This window comes from Lepisosteus oculatus, chromosome 3 (assembly GCF_040954835.1).
Source record: "Lepisosteus oculatus isolate fLepOcu1 chromosome 3, fLepOcu1.hap2, whole genome shotgun sequence".
Classification (NCBI taxonomy): Eukaryota; Metazoa; Chordata; class Actinopteri; order Semionotiformes; family Lepisosteidae; genus Lepisosteus; species Lepisosteus oculatus.
Window position 1 is genome coordinate 24,494,561 of NC_090698.1, and position 27,270 is coordinate 24,521,830.

Genomic DNA, 27,270 nt, shown 5'->3' on the forward strand with positions numbered 1-27,270 from the left:
TTATTAATAACGCAAAAAGTACTCTCTGTAAATTGTTTTAATTATTAATTTGTGTTTTATATTTCTCCCTTGCTTATTTTTATGTTGTTATTGTTGTTTTGCCTTGACAATGCATGTTTTTGTTTTCTCCAGGCTCAGATGAAAAGGAATTCATCCAGTGAGTATTTTGCTTTTCTTTTAATATTCCCTTCTAATGTCAGACTTTAGACTTTTGGTTTCACAGAAGATAATTTAAAATTTCATGTGCACTGTGCACTTCATAAAGGATGTGTTTTCTTTTAGATACAATGTCCGTATAAAAGCAAAATCTTTTCTAGTTATTCCATCATTGTTCTTACAGTGCATTATTTATATATTTTTCTTTAATTGAAAATGTGAGACATTGATGTATTATTTCATTGAAAAAGAATTTTGTATTTTAATTTGTACAGTTTCATACGTTTGTGGTTACAAATATGTATGTAATTAGCTATAAACTTAGGAACAATAAACTATTATTTACATTTAAATTAGATATCACATACTCTGTGTAGGAAACATTTTCATTGAAGTAGTATTTTCCATATCACTTCAGCATATTTAGTCAAAGCACCATCAATTTTTTTATTTTCATTGGTGAATACAATTTTTCCATCATATTTCTAAGATCAGTACAATTACATTGTTTAATGTGGGAATGTGTCCTTTGACAGATGGTTCAGTGTCTTCTATTTTTTCCACTTGAATGGCATATCGCTGAGGAAAGGAAATTCTGATCCTTTTATTCACAGATTGTATTTCTTTTGTGATAATCAGATCTGTTTAAGTGTTGGAAAGTATGAGTGAGCTTTTATATTTAAAAAATATTTCACATGACTCAGGGCTGTCAGGACTCTATACACAATCGTCAGTAGAGTCACAGTATCCACATATTTCTGGTAAGTAATCCAGAAAGTCTCTACTCTTCTCTTCAGCTGTGGTGCCTGTGCTATATGGTATTGGGCCTTTTTACCTTTTAACATCAAGGGCTTATCTAACATCAAGGGGTTCTTTGCAAATAGTAATCTGGTTGACTCTTCTTCTGTTTTCAAGAAGGAACGGTACACTTAACATTGATCATTCATCAGATATTAGGCATCATTGCTACTTTTTTAAATGTTTCAATTTGCAATTTAAATTGTTTGCTTTGTATAAAGCTTTTGAGTTAGCAAATAATAAAATTGCATCTAAATAAGTTCCAAATCCGTAATACACAATAATTATTGTTCAATGTGCACTTTTAATAAGTAGAATAATGACAGTTAACAGTGGTGAATATATTCTTATTCATTGCAGAACCTAAAGTGTTAATAGAATAATCTGTTATTTATATGTTACATTGTTTTATATACTGTATATATATGTAGAGACAGACACTCTTAAGGAGTCAGAGATGAATACAAATTATGAACATAATTCCTTAAAATAAATTTAAAAGCTTTCCATTGATTTAAATGTATGTATTCATCCTTCAGATTTCGAGTTGTCAGTGGTATTTTCATATCTCCCAATTTCTTGCCATCTATTTTTTAATCCATTTGGCTGACTGCTACAGTCTTGAATGGAAGAAGATGACACATGTCCTGCAGAAAGTTCACACTCAGGACAAACACATCTTTCTTTCAACTCGGCAAATGTACATCACCAATGCAAGAGAAAAGTCATCTGTGGTAGGACAGACATAACTGTTCGCAAGGGTACTGTAGGTTCACTGGTGTCTCCCTCATATTTGGGGAAATACTGTAACCCTGATTTGCACCAGTGACTTCTGGACTTTAATCTTCAGCCTGCATTCTGAATAAGTGGCTTTCCTAGTTGGGAGTAACTTTGGGGCCACTCTTATGATCAGTGTTGTTGTACATTTGTCTACATATGTGGATATATGGAAATAATTTGTCATACAAGTCATGTTTTACACGTACTTTGATTTTGTGTGTAAAAAGCTTTTTAAAGGACAGTAATCCAGGTGCCATAAGTGGTAAAAATTATTCAGTAATTAATAACATCAATAACTACCACGTCCATATTAGATCATTTCAATGTTGCCTCTTTGTGAACTCTCAATTAATAGCAGAATTCCAAAATATCTATTTGAGTTGATTTTAAATGCTTATCATTAACTGACACTTCGTTTTTTTATCTCTGTTGCAGTGCCACATTTGTTGGGTTGGGGCTTTTTTCTGTTCGTGTTTATATTTCAGTGTTTTGACCAATTTAAAAATCCGCCAGTCGAATTGTTTAATTTGTGGACTGAAGTGACCCACAGGAGAGAGTTTTGTTTCCTCTCTCGGCATGCATGCTTAGTCCATTAGCCTTCCTGGTGGAGGACACAGAACTCTTAACTAGCATTTCACTTCATTCTCCAGTGTAATCATGACAAGATATAAACCCTCCTCTAAATTGGAAGGTGGTGATATTTAATAAATCTACCACAGCCTCATAATAATGTCAAATAATATGAAATTTACTGCTGTATATGTTTTGGTGTACTTGTTGTGAGGTTCTCTTTAGTAATGTAGCATATAATGTCTGCTTTAACAGCCCTACTCTACTATGAAGCATGGTGGATGGCCTCATGAAATGTTATGCATTATTGATGTTCAGATATTATGAACCATCTGCTCTCAAAAAATGATTCTCAACAGCTCTAGGTAATGGTTGTGTTGGCATAACACCATTTGCACTTGTCCTAGCTTCATACTTTTTATTTAAAAAATCATTCATGTGTAATGCAGAAAAATACAGAATACAGGAGATCATTATACTGCTCCTGGTATGTAGCTTGACCCACATGTTATTCATTTCTAAGTTAGAATCATTTCAGTTTGTTGATTGTTAAAAATAGTCAGCATGAAATAAATTCTGAATATGCTTATCACAAGTGGGGAGTCCAAGGTGAATCATTCTACCTACTTTAATATTGCTACAGTATGCATATTTATTTCTGATCATACAGTTATTGTATTCACACAATGTCTTTAGTAATGGTGTGGTGTTAAATCATCTATATGGCAATCTTCAAAGTCCTTTTGTTTCCATCGCCTCTTTGCTTGTGTTTGTTGAGGCTTTGTTAGTGAGCACAAATTTCACCTGCTTGCCTGATATTGCTTACCTTTGTTCAAGGCTGTGCTTAATGCAGTCTTACAGGTAAAGCATTGCATTTAGCATTGTAAAGTAAATGTCTTGTAGATCTGATTTTTTTTCAGATTTGACGACAAGGCCTCGAAAGCTGGATGTAAATTATCTAAATATTGGCAGTTTTATAATTCTTTGTCATTCCAGTTTTGTAGTCACCAGCTGTCTGCCTTTTGATGTACCATTTCGGAATCCCACATGGCCCGACAGCCTAAATCTATTACAAAAAAAATGGACTGTTGCACTAATGGGTTTTTGTATTATTTGTGAAACTTAAAATCTGATCTGAAAATAGCAGATGGTTGCATGTTATTTAATGCCCGAGCAGCCACACTCGCTAAGGGAAAAACATCTTGCTGGTGGCAGCCTCTGGGAACTTTTTTACAGTTTCTAATCACGCTACCGTTTGGGCTTGGAGATCAGGTGTTCAAGCAAACCTTGGTGTCTTGCAGAAATACTAATATTTTCCGTGTTTGAACTACAAATGCAGTGCTACCGTGTGCGATTACATGTCAGTTTGCTGTTTTGTTGACATGGGTGATGCCTTATCAGTCATTTGTTTTTTTTAAGACTTGGTGGATTTTAAAGAAATACTGCAAACAAAGCTATACAGAATACACGTAAAATAACAAATGAAATGTATTTTAAGAATTAATTTGAAGTTAGCCTTCTGGTTTATTTAATTAGTCTGGAGATTTGTATATTCTCTATACAGTAATTAAATATACAGTATATTAATTTGCTTTTTTAATTCATATTTTAATAGCCCCCCACTTTTTTGTGGATCTCAGACTTAAGGAGTGCTGAACTTTTCCTGGCGGGCAGAAATAGGGTAAAGTTACATGGTTCCTTCAGACACAACTGATCTAAAGTCTTTTTTTGCTGCAGGTGATGAGTTGGTGAGGTTCAGGCTTCAGGCATCACAAAACGAGTAAGTTGGTGATAACATTTTATAAATGTTGAAGTGCAGAAGAAACATCAGGTTCTCTTCCCATAAAGCCCTTGTGAGTGTGAAAATTAGGTTTCTGTCTTCTAAGTTGCTTTTTTTTTGCATTGTCATCCTTTTGACTCCTACAATAGTTTACTTTTTCAGGATTTAACTATTTAGGACATAGTATACACTTAATGTAAAAAGCACACTTTTGAATTTCTTTTAAATTAAGATATAGTTGATGTCCCATAGTTATTGTTCTCAGATTCTTTTATTCTCCAAATAAAGCTGGTGTGTTGACTCTATAATTCACATAAGAAAGGGACTAAGGAGTCAACCCTAAAAGCAAGCGTTTATTATTTATTTACTGTGACCTTTTTTAAGACCAAAACAGATGATAAACATGTTTTGGATGGTGGCTGTCATGAGCGTTTGTGTACAATTTAAGGAGCTCAATTAAAATAATTGAACTGAGAAATGTTCAGAGAACTCGGTTAACCTGGGCGCTTCAATTTCCTCCCACAAACCGAAAAACACTGTTTAGGTTAATTGTCATGTCTAAAACTTGTCCGCTGTATGTCTGTGATGGACTGGCGTCCCTTCCAGGAATGTACCCTGCCTTTCACCCATTGTCTCCTGGCTAACCACAGCCCTGTATTGGATGAAGCAGTTATTAAAAAGGGATGGAGCAGTAGTGAATTATTCTGCAATTACTTATACCGTAGATTAGCAGCAAGTTATGAAAAATTCCTTTCTCAGAATGGGACAAAATTTATTTTTCATTCAATCTCATGACACACTCTACACATTTGATTAGTGTCTTTTTAAAAAAAGAAATTGCCACCTGATGATCCATAATAACTTTATTTCTGTGTCGGAGCATTTTAGAGCACAAATATAGTGGTTTCCTTCTAAAAAATGTCTAGTTACCAGACATGTTTAATGCTCGCATTTAATCGTTCTCTTCTGTTTAGACTAATATTTAATTGTTGTGAAATTTAACCTGAATATTGTTATCCACTTTGACATACCACATCAGTGCTTTTGCATGTAATGCGTGATTTCATTTTGGAATGTTTACCAGTAGTGGTGTGCAGGAAAGAATCGATCTTAATAAAATAATTACATAAAGGACAAACCAAACATAAAAGTCTAAACTGGTACAGATGGAATAAACTGCTTAAGCTAAAATCAGACTCTTAGATTTTGACATCTTTTCTAAGAAAAGAGAGGACAATCTTGAAAAGTAGGCATACCAGTGTAAAAAGCCAAAATGCGCCACTGTTTCTTCACAGAGAGCTTGATAGTAGAACTTAAACTAAGCATAGAATAGATAACTTAAAGTATATATTTGTGGATATACCATTGACAGAAAATCCCTCTTGTTACTTGAAGTGCTAAGTAGGAATTCATGGTCATATATTTTTTTTTAAAGGATACTGTATATTGTTTAATAACTACTGTACTTTGAAGCTCCCTTAGTTTTGAGCTTGACAGTGATAGTAACAATGTCTGGTTGGAATCTGTTAAAAGATTTGTTAGCAACTTTAGATTTATTAGAGGGAAGCTGAGCAGTGCTTTAATTTATGACATTGGTATTGTGTTTGTCTTTCAAGGACTGGGAGCAGTAGCAGCAGGCAGGTCAATAATGATCTGCTTTCCCTGGACCCACTCTTTGGTCCCCCCCTTGAAGCTGCTCCCTCTTCTGTGCCTTCCTCAGCAGGTAATGTCATGATAATATTTCATTATCTACATTATAGATAGATAGATACTTTATTGATCCCGTGAGGGAAATTGCAGATAAGGAGACGGGCACCGCCCAACGTGGGGCTCGAACCCACGACCCTGAGATTAAGAGTCTCATGCTCTACCGACTGAGCTAGCCGGGCGCCAAAATATTTTCATAACAAAATACTTAAAAACAAAAAAGTGGAAACCAGACATAGAGCATAAATGAAGGTGATGAAATTATGTTCATCAGCAGCATCCCAAAGCCTGACTTTGTTAATCATCACCTTCATTTATGCTCTATGTCTGGTTTCCACTTTTTTGTTTTTGAGTATTTTGTTATGAAAATATTTTTGCTGGTTCCTGCACATTGGAAGAGTTCTGTATCCCAGTGCGAGACCTGCTGCTTGTTAACGAATTCAGGTGAAAAGAATTGAGTTTCAATTTCAATCTTTCTCGCTTACATTTGTTTTTGGTTTAAGAGCACAAATTTATTTTTGTAGTATCAATTAAAAGCACAACAGAAAAAAAAAAAACATTTGTTAGGCAGGGTGATATTGTCACTAAAGAGAAAAAGACCCCTTGCTTTTTTTTTTAAATGTCATTTCTGAGCTGTAACTGTAACTGTGGAAACTGTAAGTCCCAGTAAATAAAGTGCATTACTGCAAAGCTTTCAGCTTTTGTTAACGTGAATCCCTTGGTGTCTCAATAGGTCACATTGTGCTGTTATTTTCTGAACCTCTTGGCCAGTCCACTTATCCAGCATTTATTGGAGCATCCATTTGGAAATATTTAGGAGACCATAACAGAAGAAGCCATTCAACCTGAGAAATATGTATCTTTTCACAACAAATTGAGCTCCCAACTCTAGGGAATTAGTACCTATTAAAATAATATCAAAGTACTAGGTCAATAAGACTGTACTAGATACTTTATTATCTTGTACACTTACCATATTAGATATTTACTATCTTATGTTACATTCTTGAATCTTTTTTTAATTTCATTAGATTTTTCAAACATGCTTTCTGTGAAAGGTTTACAGGTTCTGCAGAGGCACTAACATTATTATATCTAAAATACGTCTGATCCTCACCATTCCTGTACGTTTAAAATTTATTCTTAAGAATTTGTGTTCTAAAAATGTGGAAGCCCTGTTTACAGTTTTGTTTAGTGTGCATTGGGCTTTCACCACAAGTGAGTACTTCTGTTCACTATACATATGGTGGACATATACATTGGCTGGATGTGGCTGGAAGGTTGCCGGTTCAAATCCCGCGGCCGGCAGAGGAATCCTACTCCGTAGGGCCCCTGTGCAAGGCCCTTAACCCCAACTGCTCCAGGGGTGTTGTATAAATGGCTGGCCCTACACTCTGACCCCAAGCTTCTCTCCCTGTCTGTGTGTCTCATGGAGAGCAAGCTGGGGTATGCGAAAAGACAAATTCCTAATACAATAAATTGTATATGCCCAATAAAGTGATCTTCTCTTGTCTTATGTAAGTATGGCAATGACTACACACTTTCACCACTTCAAATCTTCCTTGTACTTGTGCTTGTAATTGCACCTGTGCTCAGGCAGAAAGAAAAGAGGTAGTAATATTGATAAGGAAATGGCTCACATATTACATAAAGGGTTGTTGTATTTATTGCATTGTGATGATATTAACAATATTATTATACTGTATGTAGTGGTGTTACAGCTAGTGTTATACAATGTAAAATAGGTGAGTGACAATACAGTAGTTAAGACCTACTGTATACAGAAAGCCCTTGATCTGAGCACCAATGTAAGAAATATATACTGAAACAGACATAGCAGAAGAGATGTCACAGTATGGATAGATAACCTGTCTAGTCTGGAATAGTAGACACTGTTCTATGAATTATGAAAAATATGAACTGGGTTAAGTTATTGTGATCCTCGGTTTTGTCTGCTAGAGAAGGTTTGAAATCAGAAAACATTATTGTTTTAACTTAACACAATTGCATTGCAAATGTTGTATTAACATTTTGTACAAATATGTGTCTTTCATACATCAAATCAACACAAAAATGATTTAAATGTAAAAGTCCTTTCTACTTGTTTCTGAGTTTTTGTTTTCAGAAGCAAGTCGTTAACCATTAACTCTGCTGTTCCTCCTTTTTTGGTACTCTTATTTAGCAGTACCTACTCTTTTCCAACCAAATTTCCCTTCCTCTGTCCAAACTAAAGAGTCAGATGTTTCTACCTCTGTTGCTACAGGTAAAACAGTTGAGTGTATTTTGCTTCAATTTAACAAATAATGTAAGCATAAATCCATATATTAAGCACTAAGAATAACCTAACACATTAAAAAAGCAATCTAATTGTATGTTATATCCCAATTAATTATCTTAGCATGTTTAATTACTTTTGGAATGGTATAATCTTTGATTTTCTTATTTTCATGTTATTTCATCAAATGTTGCCTTTTTGTTTTCAGTATTATTATTGTATCTCAGCTTTAATATTCTTACTCACAAAGTGTTGTTTCCTTTTTGATAGCTGTTAATGATTTGATATGTAGTTATTTTACTCAGTACTGCTACACCCTCCAGGATTCTGCATGCTTTTGTCTATCCAGCTCTGAATAGAGACAGACCAAGTCTTTGAAAAGCCACTATTAGTAAGAAATGCACAGTGATAAAAGTGAGGGAGTCCAATATCTTTGATTAGATCTGGAGAGCTGCCATTCCAAAATACCGTAGGTTCCTAAGTGTTGAACACCTACTGTATGACTAGTAATTTGTTTTATCAGGTTCTTTTTCACTGTGCCTCTTCATTAAGCAGCTCTTCTTTAACACAAAAAGGGTAGTTGGTTCTGCTAAACATTCTTTTTCGTTCATTCTGCATAGATTACTTTATCACTTGGTAACAAGGGGTATATCACTCATGTTTGAGTAATAGATAGGTTCATTTTTATTTCCTTTATTGTGTTTTTGTTGATGTTCACTAATGGGTTGTCAATTAAGGAATGAGAGCTAGAGCTGGCTTGATAACAGTATAGAGAATTCTGGTACATACAGACAGGTAACAAGTGACCAAAACTGAAAATGATACAGTAGTTGTAGTAGCTCGACATAGGGAAATATGCATAAATTGTATAATTCAGTATTCAGAATGTCTAATAAATTTAATGCAAAAGGCTGATCTTTTTTAAGTATGTAAACTAGGTTTTGTAGTGTTCGGAAACAGTTTCTTTCCTGTTGACATTCTGATTCTTTTTTTTTTACATAATTTCTTGTGAGTTTACCATACCCTGCAGCCCTTCTTTCAGCTGTTAAATATCTTTCTGATCTCTCTCAGGCCGTCACTCTTTACTTTTTCCAGCTCTTCCTGTTTGGATTTCACATTGTGCTGCTTTCGCCTGTTCCTTTTCTCTCCAGCTGATCTGGTGTTGCACAAGGAGAATGCCTCTCTTTCCAGTTCTCCCAGTGCTTCGCCCTGGAGTTTAGTAGATGAAGCATTCCTTGGACTCCAACCCATGTCGTGCCCCAAGAGCCCTTCCCCAGAGCATTCAGACTGCATATATCCTAGCGCTTCCTCAGCCTTGAAACCTGCTCCAGAAAGCATGGACATACTTTCATCTATTTCTTGGTCTCAGAGTCAGTGGATCTCTTTTAACGATGAACTTGTCCCATGCAGACGCTTAAATGTCAATCCAAAGGACTCCCAGAGACCGCAGGCTCAAGCTACCAGCAGCTCACCAGCCCCACCTGCCTTTGCCTCTTCTGTTAAGTTCTTTTCAGATGACCCACTTGACCCTTTTAACAATGTCACATATAGTGCAAAGCTGTTCATTGAAGAAAACATCAGTCTCTCTAAAATTTCTCCAGCGCCAGTGGATGATAGCTTTACACCTGTTCTTAATCCTTTGCAAAACGGTAACTGAAAGCATGCATTGTATGGTTTGATTTATATTTAGAGGAATTTGCTTTTGTTATACTTTTTTTTCTTTGTGCAAGCATAGAGTCTTAACATTTTATTTTGCTGTTGTGTGTGTGTTTGTGGATGTGCCTGGTACTTCTTACCCTAATTGTATTTTTGCCTTATTTACAAACCGCTGTGAGGGAACGTACTTTGCACTGTGTGGATTTTTATTTGGATGGTTTTGGCTGCTGAGCCTCGTGTTTTGTGCTTGGATTGTTTTGATTTTTCTGAGGATTCTTCGGAAATGCAACAGGGTGATTTTTTTTAAACCCTTACCATAAAGAATGCATTGTTATGATTGTCTCGATTAGTGATAAAGTGATAGTGATTAGTGATAGTGATTACTTTTCTAGCGGATGAGTGTTGTAATAGAATATTTCCATCTTTCAGTGTATCCATGATCTCAGTCATTTTTATAAAGTGTCACTTTTAAAATGCTTTATGTATTCCTGTGTCCCTGGATCGGGAGAGCCACAATACAGCAGGTCTCACTGTAGGTCAGTGTCTCTATTCCCTGGTCCAGGAGGACCGCAGTGTCCTCTGGTGTTTGCTCCAGCCACGTTTGTAATCTCAAACAAATTGATTTCAGTTTTCTGTTTGTTCAGCTCATAATAACTGTGTGGGGTCTGTAAGTACAACAGATAAACCCAGAGTTTCATAAATCCCCTTATTCAGATGTATTAGCTTAAACATAACCAATTGGATTGAAGTAGAAGGATAAAAATCGCTGTGGGAGTGTTTGATACATTGGCATTCACACTTTATCTGCTTATCATAAATGTGTTGTCTATTAAGGGCCTTTTCAGTCAGATGTAAAGGAGCAATTGTGTAATTTGCAAATTCATTGTTTGAAATAATACAGTTTTAATAGGGATTTTTTAAAACCCAGTAGATCAATTAGCAGCAGTAATTAAGGACCCAGCTGGAATGAAACTCAGCAGAGATTTCAGTATCTCAGGAGGTGAGAAGCACTCTTACACTGTAGATCACCCTTAAGTCTTCAATTTGCAGTGGCTTGGAACTGGTGAATTTGGCAGAATCACTTTAGCACGTTAAGTTAGGAATAACCAGCTGTGGAGTTTGACACCTACAGGGGATTTTCAGTTAGGGTGAAATGTTGAATTTTTAATGTAGAAATTACGTTTGTAATTAGAAGATTGAATACACCCCCCTTGTGTTGTGATTGTGGTGACTTAAAATGCATGTGCAGTGCCTTTCAAAAGTATTCAGCTCCTGCAAAGTTCTAGGTTTACGTTTTGTTTCCATCTGTGCAATCATCACGCATTTAAATCCACATTTTTTATATAGGAAGTACTCCGTCTGCTCCATAATGCAGATAATGTGTAAATACAAGCATTTTGCAAAGAAAAATAGAAGATTCAGTTTTAAATTAATATTCAACCTCTGCCACAATGACCTTAAATTAATTTAGGTGCAAAAGTTGAAATGTCACAAAACTAGTGTAGTTGTATTGAAGTGGTTTCAGAGTAAAAGCCTCAGACTCTGTAATTTCCCTCAGATATTGAATTTCAAGACACAACTCCTGTAGTGATACAACAAATCTTCCATTAAGAGCAAGTGGTACAGAAGCACAAATCAAACAAAGGTCACAATAAACATTTCAACATTTATCCCTTTAAAGGATGTTGAATTTCGATAAGAATTGGTGTCATCCTACCCAGATCAGGCTACTTTTCCAGATAGAGCTCCAAAGCAAGCAGAAACCTGGTAAGAGATGTCACTGTTAAACTTTGCCGACTTTGAAAGAAGTTCTGTGTCTGACATGGAGGTCAGTGTTAACTACAAAGCAGTCCTGTGTGGCTGAGTGGGAAGAAAATAGCGTTTACAGGAAAATGTTCATTTTAAATCTCATCTGGAGTTTGTGACAAAGCAAGTAAATAATAATACTGTAGACATGTGGAACAAGGTTTTTTGGTCAGACAGTTTTTGTTTAAGTACAAAGCATTACATCAGGGGCAAATCCAACACCGCACATCACACAGTCAGTAACATGCCAGCTGTTGAGCATGGCGGTGCCTGCATTGTGTTATGAGACTGCTTCTCAGCAGCGGGGACCGGGAAGCTTGTCAAGAATGGGTAAATGGATGGAGCAAAGTATGGGCAAATCCAAGCGAAAAACCTGTGTGAGTCAGTTCAACAGCAAAAATGCACAAAGCCACAATTCAGGGGTTTGACAAGAAGAAAGTGAATGTCCTTGAGTGGCCCAGTCAAAGTCCTGTCTTGAATCCAATAGAAAATTTATGGCAAGATTTGAGGATTGCACTCCATCAGCAATGCCCAATTAACATGTCAGAACTGCAATTTCGCAAGGAAGGGTAGGCAAAACACTATCCCCCTGCAGCTCTGGTGGAGATCGATCCAAAAACATTCACGGCAATAATTGCTGCCTAATGTCCTTCCATCAAATGCTGACATAGGGTTTTGAATACGTATGAAATCAGTACATTTCAATTTGGATATATTTTCTGTGCACTTTTTGCCGACATTCTGCTTCTTTCACAAAAAAGATTTTCACACATAACTTATGTTTGGTTGATTATTTCACTTTTGAAATTTTATTGTAAAAATGATTATTTGAATAAACAGTCAAATTTAAATTTGAATGCCTAATTTGTTTATAAATACGTTGCGTGTGCTTTAGATAATCTGAGTGAAACATTAGGGTAGGTAGTGAATCCTTCTGGAAGGCACTGTAGTTGCGGCTGAACAGACTTCTTGGGTGACTGTGAGTGATCTTGAGCAACCAGCATTTGCGAAGTTTTGGAGTTAGCATTGTGAGGTTTTGGACTGAAATGCATGCTATTCAGATTGTTCCACGTCACCTGTGAGTTTCGCAGGGCCCTGTACAGCTTCTGTTATCAGGTTCTACAGCAGTAATTGCAGTAAAAGATCAGCATTCAGCCACCTCATTTCGATCCCGTTTCCCCGACAGTACCTGTGCCACCCAGACCGACCACTCCTCTTGCCACTGGAACCATAGTGCCTCCTCCTCGGCCCAGTTCAAGACCAAAGCTCTCTGCTGCAAAACTTGCCGGAATTAATGAAATTGTAAGTAAGGCACTAAGTGTTAAGATAAGATAGACCAGACAATAAGACTGCATTTGTTTATTTGCTATTCTCGAATACGTTCTCTGTTTTTCTTGAAGAATTTTTCCCTGGTTAGAAAATTAATCTAATATGTATTTGTACATCTGCCTGTGTCTGTTTATCTGTATGGTTAGTGAGGAAGTGGTTTTCTCCTTAAAAAACTCAAAGCAGATGGTATTGTGTTTTCTTTCCAGGCAAGACCATTCAGTCCACCAAAAATCTCAAATGCCAGTCCACCTCCCGCTGCCCCCTTGGCTCGTGCAGAGAGCTCCTCCTCACTGTCTTCCACTGCTTCTATGAGTGCTGCTAATACCCCCACTGTCGGTAAGTGTCAGGACTCGGCAACACCCTATAGGCCCTGAACAGTCTGTGGCCATGTTGTGATATACATCACATGCTTGTGCTACAATTGCTTTTTGTTTGCCTTGTATTTTGCTTGCGAAGTAGGGTTTTATATTCAATGCTTGAGCATTTCTGCTTATCATGTCTTTACCACTTGTCTCAGTTAATGTTTTTCTACAGGGAAGTGTTACTGTATCTTAGCCTGATGTTAGCCGGAAATCAGGCACTATCACGGAAATTCGCTCATAACCCTTGAACGTTGTCATTTATGTAACTACTGAAAAGTACAAAATATAGTATGCCCTTAGTTCAGGGGTCTCAGGTCTTCTTGGTCCTGGAAAGCCCCAGTCCAATTAGTTTTGTAGATCACCTGTTTCTTAAAATTGGCACCGCTATTGATGTATCGATCAAGTAATCAGTTCAGAGAACTGTGGTCCCTGAGAGCTGAAGAGGAGATTTTAGTCCTAAAATGACCACTAAATTAATTTAACAAATCACATAACACGAGGCTTAATTTATCACACTTGATTCATTTTATGTCTTCTGAAACTAGTGATTTAATGGTAACCTGTCAGTCCTCCTGGACTGGAGCTCTACTTAACCAGGCTTGGAGATCCCTTCCTTCAGGAACTGTTTGTGAAATTTGCCTCTTTTATTTAGTTGGAAAATAAAGTGATATACAGTACCTGTATCTACATTCAGAAGATCAGGTACTACATTTGTTAAGTGTTCTTCATTTCAAGTAAAGAGCTGTGTGTTTTTTAATTGTACACATTTCATTTGCTGTTTTGAAGACAAACAGTATCTCTATCATTTGTGCAGTGTATTCTTGAATATGAATCTAGCTTAATCTTTGTTGATTTTACATGACTTACATCTTTAGGTAAAGTACATTTTGATTTCAAAATTGCAGGCCTAAATAAGGGCATACATTCCCTGAAGAGAAACATGCCACATGAGTGTTGGCCAGTTTTGCTACAGGATATTTCTGTTTGCATTGTATTTTGCTTTTGTTTTGTTTTTGTTTTAATGATAAAGAGGATGATGTGTTCATTGGGAAACTGCCTACTTTTGAAAAGCGCTGTGAAACACCAGCAGGTACAGTAATGGAAATTATTTTTGAGTACTAACAATCTGCTGATGCTTGCGATGTGCTCTAACTTCTAACATCTGTGTAAAACATTGGAACATCTTATAAAGTCACTGATGCCGATGTTGAACTCACTGGTACTATTTGGGGAAAAAAAGATTATTCTTTTGCCTGGTTTGTGATTCAGGTAAATTGTAATTTGATACAATAGTGTTTAATCTTAATAAATGATCAGAGAACAATGTTTTTTTCTTTTGGACACAGTACCTTGTTAGACTTCTGTGACATGCCAGAAGATAATTTTCTAATTAGATTTTTTGCCTTTTGTATACTATTATTCATTTTTTTTTGTATTAAGTTGTATTATGTGCATCAAAGAGGAGTTTGGCCCTGGACTCCCTCCTCTAAAAGGTTGTGAGTTCTTATCACAGGTGGCGAAACAGCTGGTTTTCCCTTGAGCAAACCACTTTAGCCAGATTGCTCCAGCAATCCCAGCTGTTTAAATTGATGGCAAAATTATTTTTCCCATTCCTATTAATTGTAATATCTGTAAGTCACTTTTCATGAAAGAATCGTAGGTCAGCCTTGTATTCTGTGGGATGTCATTGTGTTTAGACATAATTTCAAGATTTCGTAAAGCTCCAATGCAGGGGATATATGAAAAGATGGGAATGGTGACATAGCTTGTGTACAGGGCTGATGCCCTCTCTCTATGGTGTTCCTTCAGAGAGATCCAGAAACACCTGAATAGTACCCTTGTACAGCAGAGCATTTATTAGAGCAATTTGAGTGAATTATTTGTTGAAAGGTACAACAGCAGCATTCTGTCCAGAATTTGAACCTACATCCCTTCAGACGTAAGTCCAGAGTCCCAACCATTACTCCAAATTTCATCACAAGGCATTCTAAGGAGAGACAGTGTCAAAGCAGAGCCCTCACAAAAGTGAGCTTTGAATAAGATTAATGGCTGTCTTGACTGCTGTCATGAGATGCATTTTCAGAATACAGTATGCAATATTCTTGATATGTTGTGCTTGTTAAACGTTTTTGCATTTCTGAATTTTTCTCAATGATTGTGCTGCATTTGCAAAATGTCTTTCTTTAACCTTTTTAACTGTTTCTTCCCAATATTTTTGCAGTATTGAATATGTGTATATATCACTGCATGACCTTATTTACCCTTTTATTTTCTCTCTGTTAATGGCTTATTTTTTTACAAGTGACTATAATCACACAATTTGTGATTCAAAAGGCTTTTCATTATACACTGTGTAGTTTGGTATATATTTGAATGTCACATTTTGGGTCGTTTTTAAGGTATGGTATTGGCTATGATAATAATTTCCATTCCCATTTGTGTTAAAAAAGAACAGAATGACTACATACTGTATACTATTTACGATTTTTTACAACATAAATTCTACTTTCAAACACTTGGCAACAACCTCCTGTCATTAAACAGCCCGGGACAGTTTAATCTTAGTCCTTCTCCTGGTGTGTATGAAACATGGCAATCAAAACCGCAATCATCTGAAGTTTCCGAAATTGTATTTGTTATTTAAGAAAAATGCCAGAATTAGAGGGTTTGTGTATGTCTTTGAAAAAGATAAAACGGTTGTGATAATAAATGGCTGTGAGATCAAGTCCAGAGTCCAGAGCATGCTATTCAAAGTAATTAGAGGTAGCAGTGCTGGAGAGTGATCACATATGGTTTACAACAGACTAACTTAGTATCCTTTGCAAAAAGGTCAAGAATGTTTTTTTAACCAATTAACGTGAATGCATTGTACTTTGTCTCCCCATCAGGAACATCTCGTGGTCCCAGCCCAGTCAGCCTTGGGTCTCAGGATTCGTTGCCCATTGCCGTGGCGTTCACAGAGTCGGTGAATGCCTACTTCAAAGGGGCCGATCCCTCAAAGTAAGTTTCACATGGCTGGTTCTCTTAATGGAGAATAAAGAGAGCAGTTTAAGATTGCTGGATTTCAGGGCCAAAGAATTAATTAATCAAAGAATGTTTAAGGGCCGAAGAATGTCTGGCTGGGATGTAGCTCTAACCAGTAGTGTGGTGGTCAATGAAAAAAGGGAGTGAACTCCCTGGGTTGGGCTGGAGGCCAAACGTTGGCATTTTGGGAACGTGGGCAGGTCTGTGTTGCTGGTTTTAATTGGATTTTCAGGACATCAGCGGCAAACATAAAAGCCATTCAAACAGATTTGTGGCACTACCAAAACTTGTTTTAGGAATTGAAAAATGTAGAAGAATCCGCACATCAAAATGTACACAATATATTATTTTTTATAAAGCTTTAAAAATAGTTGTAGCCCTTTCAATATAGAAATAAATTAATGTGCTCAGTACAAATAGTGTAATGTGTCTAGTTTTTTTCTTTGAAGAATAAGCAGAGACACAAGAGAGGCCTGTGAAATTGTGACTGGGGACACCCTGGGCTTATTTACAGTACATGTTCAGAGAGCTTGTGAAGAAAAGACCAGACCTTTTTAAACTAACAGCAACTAGGGTTTTATTAAGGGATTTAACTGAAATGTAACTAAAAATCCTTTGATAGAAGCAGTTATAAAATGAGACTTTTATAAAAGGTGCTGTTAAACAAATAGCCTGTTTATTTGTAACTTTCCCAATAGATTGCTATTGGATTTTTGCCTAATATTTTTTTTTCTCTGACCAGCAATTGTTTTTTGTAATCTGATGTCATTCAACCCAGCGTGAAGTAAAAAGCTTAATGTGTTTTTAATGTAATGTGATTCTGCAGTAACTGATTTCTGGAAATTTACAGTACTGTGTCATTGTTGAAATACGTTGGGGTTTTGATTTTTTATTTACAGGTGCATTGTAAAAATTACTGGAGATATAACAATATCCTTCCCCAGTGGCATTATCAAGATTTTTACCAGCAACCCATCTCCAGCTGTCCTGAGCTTTCGATTAAAGAATACTATCAAACTTGAACAGATTCTTCCTAACCAACAGCTTTTATACAGGTAAAGTCATATAAAAATGAAAGAATATAAGAATTGTTACAGAGCTTTGGTTTTCAATTAAAAACAACATTTTTCATAATGCAATGATAACTAGATGTACACAGACATGTTAACTTAAAGCATTACAGTAAAGCTTATTAATTTTGCTTATTAACATAGAGTACCTGTTAAGAAGATATGACTTGTAAACTTGTTTCAAACCCACAATTGGGCATTTAAAATGTCTGAAACATTTCTATCATAGAATATAATATAGTATATTCTAAAAAAAAAAATAGAAATAGGCATGAAGAACAAATTCTTTCAGAGTATCTTCTGTCTTGTATTCACTGTAGTGCTATGTTGTGACTATACCTTCTCCTGCAAATTACATTTAAACTAAAATGATCACCAGTGGGTTATAAAAATCTACTGTATGCTCGATGTCATACGCCATGAATGAATTTCAATGGTGGCATTTTGTCCACACCAGCTGGGCTTTAGAGTTTTTTCCTCCTCACTAATGAGCCTTGGCACACCTAACAAAGTTATGTGTGCTGCATATATTCTGAACACCAAGTCCAAATGATGGACATCATGGACAATTGTAGTCTTTAAAACTAAGATTAGGGTTTCATGTTTTTTTTTATCTAATCTCAAGTGACAGTGTTCATCCCAGCAGCTCAAACTCAGATGAGCTCCACTGCTTGTCTCAAAAGAAAACCACTTTTAGATGTTTCTGTTCATCTTTGATTTTGTCAGATTTGTGCTACATTGAGCGTGATCTGTAATAAGCATGCTAAGCTTTTCTGTAACAAATTAGTCACACTGGTGCAGAGGACCACTTAATTCTTAATATCGCAGTGATGTTAACTGTTTCTTACCTTAATTTTAAACTTTTTGCAAGGGCTTGGTCTGTTTCTTTAGTGTACACTGTTATTAAACGTTTTAGAATATTGCTTAAATTTTCAAGCATTTAAGAAAACATTGAAATGTTTGGAGAAGGGATGTCTCGAATTATTTAGAGTTTGATACAGTGTGTTTAAAGTTAGAAAGGTAAAGTGCATAGAATTTAGCCTTCGAAAAACATATTTCTTTTTTACGGAAGATCTGTCTGCCTGCTGTAGGCCATTCTCCAGTCTGCTCAAAAATAGTGTACGTGATTATCATTCATGATTTAATATGCAAGTGTTAATACAGGGTCCATCTTGCAATGTTATTACTGCTATACAGAGCTGGAAAAACAGCTGATAACATGATACCACGTTAATTTTTGCATGTGTTTCTGTTGAATGTAGTGATCCCTCACAAAGTGATTCCAGCACCAAGGACTTCTGGATGAACATGCAAGCTCTCACAGGCTACCTCAGGAAAGCAGCTGAGCAAAACCCGTCTGCCTCTTACTATAATGTGGACATCTTGAAATACCAGGTAAACAGAAGCAGTAATCTCTTCGCATTTACATTACTTGAATGGACAGTTCCTCTGAATGCGTGGGCTCAGAAAACCACATCGTATCGTCTGCAAACAAGCCCAGCAATTCCTGCCCGAGGTTTGCTGTATACTTTAGTAAAGCTTTCTAAAATAGTTTGCTGAAGATATTGTTGAATATTAATGAACTAACAATATTCTAACTGTAAATATTAAAATAAAAATATAAAATGAAGCACTTACATTTCTTTAATTATGCATGGGTAAGCCCTCAAAAATGTTAGTTGGAAGTACAATTTATTTCAATGAAATTTCCATTCAAGCTAAATTAATTAGAATGACTTTATTATGGGCAGATATTTTAGTCATTTTCAATCATTCCATCAATATCTAACCATTATGCATTACTGAAGTTTATAGCAAAACTTCAGGAGCAAGATGGCTTTGAATTCCCAGCAGTCCCATCTATAAATACGGTCCTGTAAATGAATATGTTCCAGCATTTCTTGCCCGGTTTTCTTCATCATCACCAATTCAGCTAAGCCTTGTTAGGCAGAGGGGTTGTTACAATCTCATTGTCAAGGATAGGCAGGTACTCAAACTCAAGCAGGTACAGCCCAAAGATCACAAACCAAAAGATCTGACTCGGGTTGCTCTCCTTTGCAGCCCCAGATAATTTACATGAGTATGCATTATAAAGTGTTGTAGCTAATGCATCACATTTCCATTTAGCAATCCTCATTGGCTCTTTGTCAGGGGTTCCTTCCCATTATCATTGTTAATTCTGCTTTACACATCCATAAAGCTAAAAACGCACCTTTTTTAAATTAAATTTGCAGTAGGATTTTGAGATCTGAATAAAGAATGAAAATCATTGAAGGAAATGGGTAGCACAGTGCAGAATAACACTTTTTTGAAGGCATGTATGTATCTAATGTCTTTTATTATGTTTTACAGGTTTCTTCAAATGGAATCAAGTCTACTCCGCTGAATTTGGCAGTGTACTGGAAGTGCTCTCCTGGCACAACAGATGTCAGAGTGGATTACAGATACAACCCAGAGTCGATGCTGAGTCCTGGCGTTTTGTCCAATGTGCAAGTCTTGGTGCCAGTTGATGGTGGAGTTACTAATATGCAGTCTATTCCAACAGCAATTTGGTAGGCTACATTCCTTTTCAGGCTGACATAAAGTTATTTACACCATTTCTGTCTGCATTCTCTGAGTATAGTACCTAACAAAAGCAGTTTCATGTTTGAGTCTTCTCTGAGGTGAATTATTTGTAATGTTGTATTACGACATGGCATTTGTGGGCAGCAGGATGACATGGAAGTTAGCACTGCTGCTTCCCAGGCTTAGGTCCTGGGTTCAGCTCGCGTGGGATTTTGCAAGATATTCTGGTTTCCTCCCACCTTCCAGAAATTCGCTGGCAAGAATAAATGCTGGCAAGTCTCAAACTCGTCCCTGTGTGCTCATGAGTTTGTTTGTCCTGGAATAGATCGGCTTCCCGTCCATGATATAGTCCTGCTTTGTGCACAGAGCGTCTGGGAGAGGCTCTGGGTTACAGTGAAACTCTCCAGGAAGAAGCATCTTTCTGTTAATGGATGGACAGATTTGCCATTTTTTTTATTTTAAAGTAGTCCTCTTAAAAGTATTTGCAAATGTATGATTTTTTCAAGTTGACAAGATGTAGAAAATGACACATTCTGCAGCCAGGAGAGCCAGGGAGGCAGAGTTAGTGAGATGATGAGACAGTGGTCATGCTGTTGCAATCTAAGGACTGGAGTAGTGTAATTTAGCATAATTGAATGAAACAGACACTGAAACAATAATATAAGTCATAGTAATCTGATACATATCAGCACAACTTTGATCAATAGAAAAAAAGGGAACTTGTGAAATAGGCACTTGGGCATAGAAATGTTGGTTTTTTTCCCAGCACAAAAAAGGAGAACATTTTTTGTTTAGGTTTTAAATACACTGCACAGGATCTTCCTATTATTTAGTGCACTGGATATCTTTATGTCATCAGGGTGACCTGCTTTATTTCTTTCATTTATTTTGTCATTTTAATACATTACTGGGAATGGAAAGTAACAATTTTGACTTCAGAAACTTTAAGAGGTAGGGAAGATGACTAGAGAAGGAGGGATTAGGATTATGAAGTTCATTTAACATACACATAATACTTTAATATGTGCTAGTCTTTCTCATCTGGCAAAATACATTTCTAGCAAATAACTAAAATGCTTCTTCCTACTTTTTTACTCTTTGATAACGCTTAATTCGGACACCTGTATCCCATTTTATTTTCAAAAGCTTAACATTAACACTTGGTATCTGTTACAGTATATTAAAAAAAAATGTTCATATTTCATAACAGGAGTGCAGAGCAGAACAAAGCCTTATGGAAGATACAAGAAATCTCAGAGAAATCTGAGAATGAAGGTATGTTATAAAAGCAGCATGAAAACAGTTTTGGAAAATATTAAACAAATGCAAAGACAGAGGAGCCTGGTGCACTTAAGTGGCTTGTCTTACTTAATCTGCCTTATCTTGTATTAAATGTCCTGCTGGTCAGATGTAGAGTTAATTAAATCCTTAACTAGAAGTTGATCTTCTTATTATTCCTAACCATATGGTTTCTATCATTTGTGAAAACGTGTTATTCAGGTTTTCCTAGTGTGAACAGTAGTAATACTTTTGTGATCAGACTTGTATTTTTTAGATGTTAGGCATTCTGCAATGATAATAATTGGGCTATTTGTTAAAGTATCACATTTCTCTCCAATTTTTGCCAACTTGTTTGCAGTATTTGATACCTTTTTTTGGTTTGATGTAATTAAAACAGTCTAGTACAGTATGTGACATAACATATTAAAAGTCTAAAAGCAGAATTAAAGAGAAGTCAGCAACAGGGTTTTAGAATACTCTAGTGCCTGTGAAAGTAATTAATAAAAACACTACAGCAACTGTCTTTTACTTTTTATAGGTTCAGGGAGCCTCAGGGCAAAATTTGATCTTTCAGAAGGACCTACTAACCCTGCCACACTTGCAGTGCAATTTTTAAGTGAAGGAAATACTCTTTCTGGAGTAGATCTGGAGCTTGTTGGGAGTGGCTATAGGCTTTCCCTAACTAAAAAGAGATTTGCTACAGGTAAGATGTTTTCAGTTTTCTGTTCATGTGTCTTCTGAGAATTATAGTTCATAGTTCTGTTGCTTAATTCGCTTAATAAAGTGAAATTTTCTTAAATTACAGTTAGAATTTAAATTCACAAATGTTCATCACTGGTTTAATTAAGTCAAAAGTAAGGTTTGTTGTATTACTGCACATTAAAATTTGCCCTCTGCTTCATCATTTGTAATTGTAGTTTTAAAATGATTCGAGCATGCCATCTCACTGCAGAATGACAGTGTTGATTGATAGAAATTGGCAAACGTCTCAAACCAATAATTGCTTCCTGTCTGCCAAACATTTCTTTGTACAGTATCGGTGCTGAGGCTACAGTAGGCTAAATATGATCCAGCTTATTAATGTTCCCACATTCTCAAAATAAACGTTTTTAAGTAATCACTGCAGTCACTCTTTAAAAAGTTATGGGGACCTCAGTCAAGATTTCGATGATGTTGTCCAAACAATTCTTCAGCAATCCATTATTATCTGTCAGCCATTTCCAGGAATGTTGTGACCCTTAGCTGCGAAATGAGCCTACTCATTTTTGCCTTAACCATAACAGTATGACCCTTTTTTAAACTGATTAACAGAACAAATTAATATCTAGAAAATATGCATTGAAAGATATTTTATTAAGATACCTTGTGTCATGTCTATGAGGAAATAATTTCCAAAATATGTCTTTTGTTTAGTGGCATTTGAAGAGCAAATCTCTGAGTTCTCTGCTTCTTTTTCTTTATTTTTCAGGACGATATATGGCAGACTGCTGATGCTGCAGGAATGCTTTGTTCCGAGAAGCACAACTGAAACTTTCCGTGCTATTTTTGTTGTTTTATCTTGTTTTGAGAAGGCGGCGGCTTCCAGTAAGAAATCTGAAGGGTTTGGCAATAACTTTTTTTTTACATTTTTGAAAATAACTTTACATTAATTAAAATGCACCTTTTTGGAAGAAACAATATTTTTACTACATCAAATTAGCACTGATATGATTTTGAACACTTGAAAAAAAAAAGAAAACTTGGGCTGTCAGGACGTTTCGAAATTCAAACCAATTAAGTACACTTTTGATTTATTCAGGCTTTTATAAAGTCAAAACAATAGTATTTGTTTCATATGTATAGTTAACAGTATGTGTAGTAGTGATACTGTATATTGGATGGCTATAAATTTAAAAACCCTGCACTAACTTTGCTGCCGAACGTTAAAGGGTTTTTTTCTATGTATACCCTGCTTTGCCTCCAATATATATTGACTTTAACCATATAACTAAACTAAAACAATAGAATGAATAATTACAGTTAGAAAATAATGGAAACCTGGCCTTGATCTTCAATGTTTCAGCTGCATTATATTGACTTATGTAGAAAGGCTCAATTCCAAATCTGTGGATTTAAAAAAAGTCAAGGTAAGAGCATGGTGTTATTACTGATAAAATGTGCAATGGTTCAATATAAGCTCTCAGAATGGATTTACATTTTTGGAATATGTACATTAATGGTGACTATATTAGAGACTGTTAGAAAATATCCGGTCATTTGTTTTTACTAAACAACATGACTACATCGGTGCCTCTTTTTTTAATGTTTCTATTCTGTGAATCTTAATGTGCCTAATTTTCCTAGTTTTCGAATACTAATATGACATTTTTACTTCTAATGCAGTATAAGAGCACAACATGACTTTTGTGCATACCAATTATTTTATACTCTAATTTTTATTTGGATGCTGAAGGGAAATGCAGGCTACTTGCTTGGAGTTTGAAATTTCAGCATGTTGAAGTCATAGATTTGTCCTTACAACAGCTAATGTGGTCAGTGGTCTTTTGAATTATAAATATGTTTTGCAACTATTTAGGCAGGTTTGGTTGTTTTTCACTTTCTGCCAATGATTTTCATTAATCAAACAAGGCTGAGCCAAATATCACTGGCCCTACTTATAATTTTGTTCCATCAAATTGAAGGTACTATCTTAGATCATATAAGATGTATCTCCATTAAAGCATTACAAATACTTATTGTGGGAAAGTATATATTATGAACATCAAATTAATTCATTTTTGTATTTAAATAGAAAACTATTTGCTAAAAGTAACCCACAGGCAAATTCCAGCTTTACTCTGTTGTAATATTTTTGTTACAAAAAGGGTAATGCTTACTTTGAAATTTTTCAATTTTACATTCAATTATTAATCTAATTGATGTTTAATTGTGTTTACTTGTACACAGTTTATTAAATGATGTAGCACAATCCCAAAAAATAAATGTTTTGCATTTAAGACGAGATGAATTGAATGAAACCAAGCAAGAAGCATTGACTGTATAGATTTTTGTGTGCACCACTGCTTGTTTGTCTGATGTTGTCCAGATGTAAAATGATTAATATGAAATACCTCTAGAACGTAATTGTATTGCAAGTTGTAAATTATTTCATTGGGGAAAATCAAAACATTTTTAGCACTGTTAACACACACAAAATGAGCTCTGAAAGTAATGAGATGATATGTGTCGATGCACAAAATGAAAGAATGGTCAACAGCTGTATCCCCACCTTACATTTTGTATTTTTTAATTGTGAGGTTAGAATGAAAGGCAATATTTTGTTTCAAACTGTGTATGGTTTCAAGCCACTACAGGAAGATGTTATCGATGTTGTTGTTGTAGTTACAGTAGTGGTGAACCGCAAGCACGAGATGTAGGAAAAGCATTATAGCGTGTAATAAATTTGAATGCTTGTGTCCTTCTTAATGAAATAACAGATGGAAGGATCTCACCCCCATATGATGAATACCTTTTCTGATCCTAAGAATAATTTTTGTAACTTTTCATTAACCAATCCAAAGGCAGTCTGTCTTTAAGGACTGTTTTTCTTTTCAGTCAGCGGTAGCAGATTAAGAAATAGACCAGTTGTCTCCAGGTATTTATTTATACACTGTTTAATTTAATGTGATTAGAACATTTCTATGCCATCTACAGTGCTTCCAAACATAGATTGTCAACAGTGGTCTTTTTCAGGAAGTCAACCTGTATAGACAACAAATAGCTGTTGTGTTTTCTGTGTTTGAAGGCACTCTCTGGTTACTTCTTCTACCCAGAGACAACCAGAAGTAAAAAAAGGACATCTTAAAACAAATTGTGAAACGCTGAAGGCCCCCTAGTTACGGGCTTTGCATTTTTAGATAATTGAACCAACTTTATCATTTGAAAGCCGTTGTTACTGACCTATGAAGTCTGGAGCAGAGGATGATCTGTGATGGCTTTCTCTAATAATTGAAGAAGGATTTGTGCATGATGATCTCCATTTTGGATGATAAAGGTATTTATTTTGATTGAATAAATATATTTTTTTTCAGTAATTCCTAACAGGCATGGAACCTAGTTGAAATGGCCTTTGAAATACTTAAGGGGACACACAAGAGGTGTTTCAAAAGACACTTTTCCACTGGCTGCTGTGTAAGATTGTTTTACATCTTTATTATTTTATAAGATTTAAATGGTAGTGTGAGTGAACACATGTCTTCAAAGGGAAAGCTTTTTTCTTCAACTGCCTGGTATGCGGTCAATGTAAAATTGAGTCACAAAAAGCACACTCAGCTTTTGTTTTGGGTTTTAGCTGGAGTTAATCTGTAGTTATTGGAAGAAAAACCTAATGACCTGTTTGTTGTAAATATGAGGTTTGGGATTAAAGTCCATTTAAAGCCACTTTAAACAATAGGGAGCGAACTAAATGATTGTGCAGCTGTAGCATCATTGACGAGGGATGACTTGGTATCTGAAAATGCAAAGTCCACTGGGAAGGCCGCAGCTCTACTATGCACAGCGTTGAAGTATAAGTCTACAGGAACTTTATATACTCTGTATATTTAGCGAGCTGGTTCTTGCTTCCTTATACCAAGATATCCTTTCTAGCTGCCACTAAGACGTCAGTTAAATTTTCCTTGGGAATTGGAGCTTTTATGAAAAAAACCTTTGGTTGTATATGGAAAAAACTAATCAAATGGTTTTCTAGTAGATAAAAATCTGTATATTTAAACAATTTTTCATGAAATGTAAATTTTACAAAATCTTTGCCACTTGTCTTCACTTTATAATTCAATGTGCCTGTAATAAATGTGTAATATATATACATATATATAAATACTTCTCAACTCTGTGTCCTGTGCTCATTTTCTTGTTTTTTTAATGTGCCATGTAAGCAGCTTTGCAAGGTGCTAGGGCACCTAGGGCATCCAATAGCATATCCTGATGACTTTCAAGGGGCATGAATTGTGCAGCAGAAGATCTTATATTTCCACATTTTCAGTACATTTACTGCTAAAGGTGCTATAGAGCAGACATAACTGGCAGTTATAACTAGGAAACTGGATGTAAATCAAATGGTTTGCTCTGATTTATATGGCCATTAACCTTCTCATATGAAAATGCAACAGTGTCTTTCTATCTGGCGTTGTAGTTTAATATTATGTCATAGGTTAATCCCTCTTTGTAGCCAAAACAGCCTTACAATGCAACCTGTCATGGAACTATAGCAGTACATCTGAATTTAAGTATGTCCTTTAAGTGCAAATGTTGTCCAGAACTTGATTTACAAATAATAATTATCCATCCATTTTGACAAACTGATTTATCTTGACACAGCTGGTACGGAGCACAAGAAGGGACAACACCTTACATGGGACATCACTCCTTTACAGGGATCACACACATATACCATATAAGGGAGACTACCAGTTGCCCTGAACACCCTGAACACTCCTGGGAGTGTGGGAAGAAAATAAACTATAAACCTGTGTCCTTCTACCCTTCTATCCCTCTTAACCACTTCATGGATAAAGCACTTCATTGCCGACAACACCACTGTGTGCTTTTCTGTTCGTGCATTGATAAATAACCCTTGATTGATTGAACTAAGGGAAACCCATATGGTTACATGGACATGGGTCAAATATGAAGACTCCCCACAGAGGGAGACCCACTCCATAATCAAATTCCGGACCCCAGAGCTTTGAGGCAAAAGCACTAACGTCTGAAGATACTCTTAATTTTCAGTGTCCTGACAAGCTTACTAAAGCATTTTAAATGGGCTAAGGTCACCGAACTGTCAGAACCCGCCCAACCATTTCAGAACCCTGTTGTGTGTTTTTGTTTTTTAATTAAGGCTGTCTCCACATACATTTAGGGTCTTCATCATGTTTAAAAATAAACCTTCACTGACAAATTGCCTTCTTGAGGACGTTTGAAAAAGCACCCGTTCTTGTTCCATTATTCAGAATTATCTTTTACTTTTTTACCAGCAAAACAGCCTCAGATCTTCCCTCTATCTCTGCTTGCTCCTTTACAGCTTGCATGCTAAAACAGCTCCCCATTCAAACCTCATAAGTAAATGTCAGTTAA

The 27,270-nt window shown here is 35.9% G+C and overlaps 1 protein-coding gene and 1 non-coding gene across 12 annotated transcripts in view; one reads left to right on the top strand and one right to left on the bottom strand.

Annotated features, from left to right (window-relative positions):
- Window positions 1-26,029, top strand: part of fcho2 (FCH and mu domain containing endocytic adaptor 2) — a 71,412-nt gene extending 45,383 nt beyond the window's left edge. For 4 of the 11 annotated variants that reach the window (XM_015339236.2, XM_015339246.2, XM_015339241.2 and 1 more), the window contains 16 exons: window positions 133-157; window positions 861-917; window positions 4,042-4,084; window positions 5,701-5,807; window positions 7,974-8,054; window positions 9,218-9,715; window positions 12,715-12,830; window positions 13,064-13,193; window positions 14,250-14,309; window positions 16,108-16,219; window positions 17,143-17,298; window positions 18,576-18,708; window positions 19,666-19,865; window positions 21,089-21,153; window positions 21,698-21,862; window positions 22,628-26,029. In XM_015339236.2, coding sequence (XP_015194722.2) covers window positions 133-157; window positions 861-917; window positions 4,042-4,084; window positions 5,701-5,807; window positions 7,974-8,054; window positions 9,218-9,715; window positions 12,715-12,830; window positions 13,064-13,193; window positions 14,250-14,309; window positions 16,108-16,219; window positions 17,143-17,298; window positions 18,576-18,708; window positions 19,666-19,865; window positions 21,089-21,153; window positions 21,698-21,862; window positions 22,628-22,650 — 1,971 coding nt within the window. In that variant the 3' untranslated portion in view covers window positions 22,651-26,029. The remainder of the gene's footprint in view (window positions 1-132; window positions 158-860; window positions 918-4,041; window positions 4,085-5,700; window positions 5,808-7,973; window positions 8,055-9,217; window positions 9,716-12,714; window positions 12,831-13,063; window positions 13,194-14,249; window positions 14,310-16,107; window positions 16,220-17,142; window positions 17,299-18,575; window positions 18,709-19,665; window positions 19,866-21,088; window positions 21,154-21,697; window positions 21,863-22,627) is intronic. The other 7 variants (XM_015339256.2, XM_015339269.2, XM_015339261.2 and 4 more) reach the window with 6 other exon arrangements.
- Window positions 5,901-5,973, bottom strand: trnak-cuu (transfer RNA lysine (anticodon CUU)). Its single transcript has one exon. It is a non-coding gene; the product is annotated as a tRNA-Lys (tRNA).
- Window positions 26,030-27,270: the final 1,241 nt, after the last annotated feature.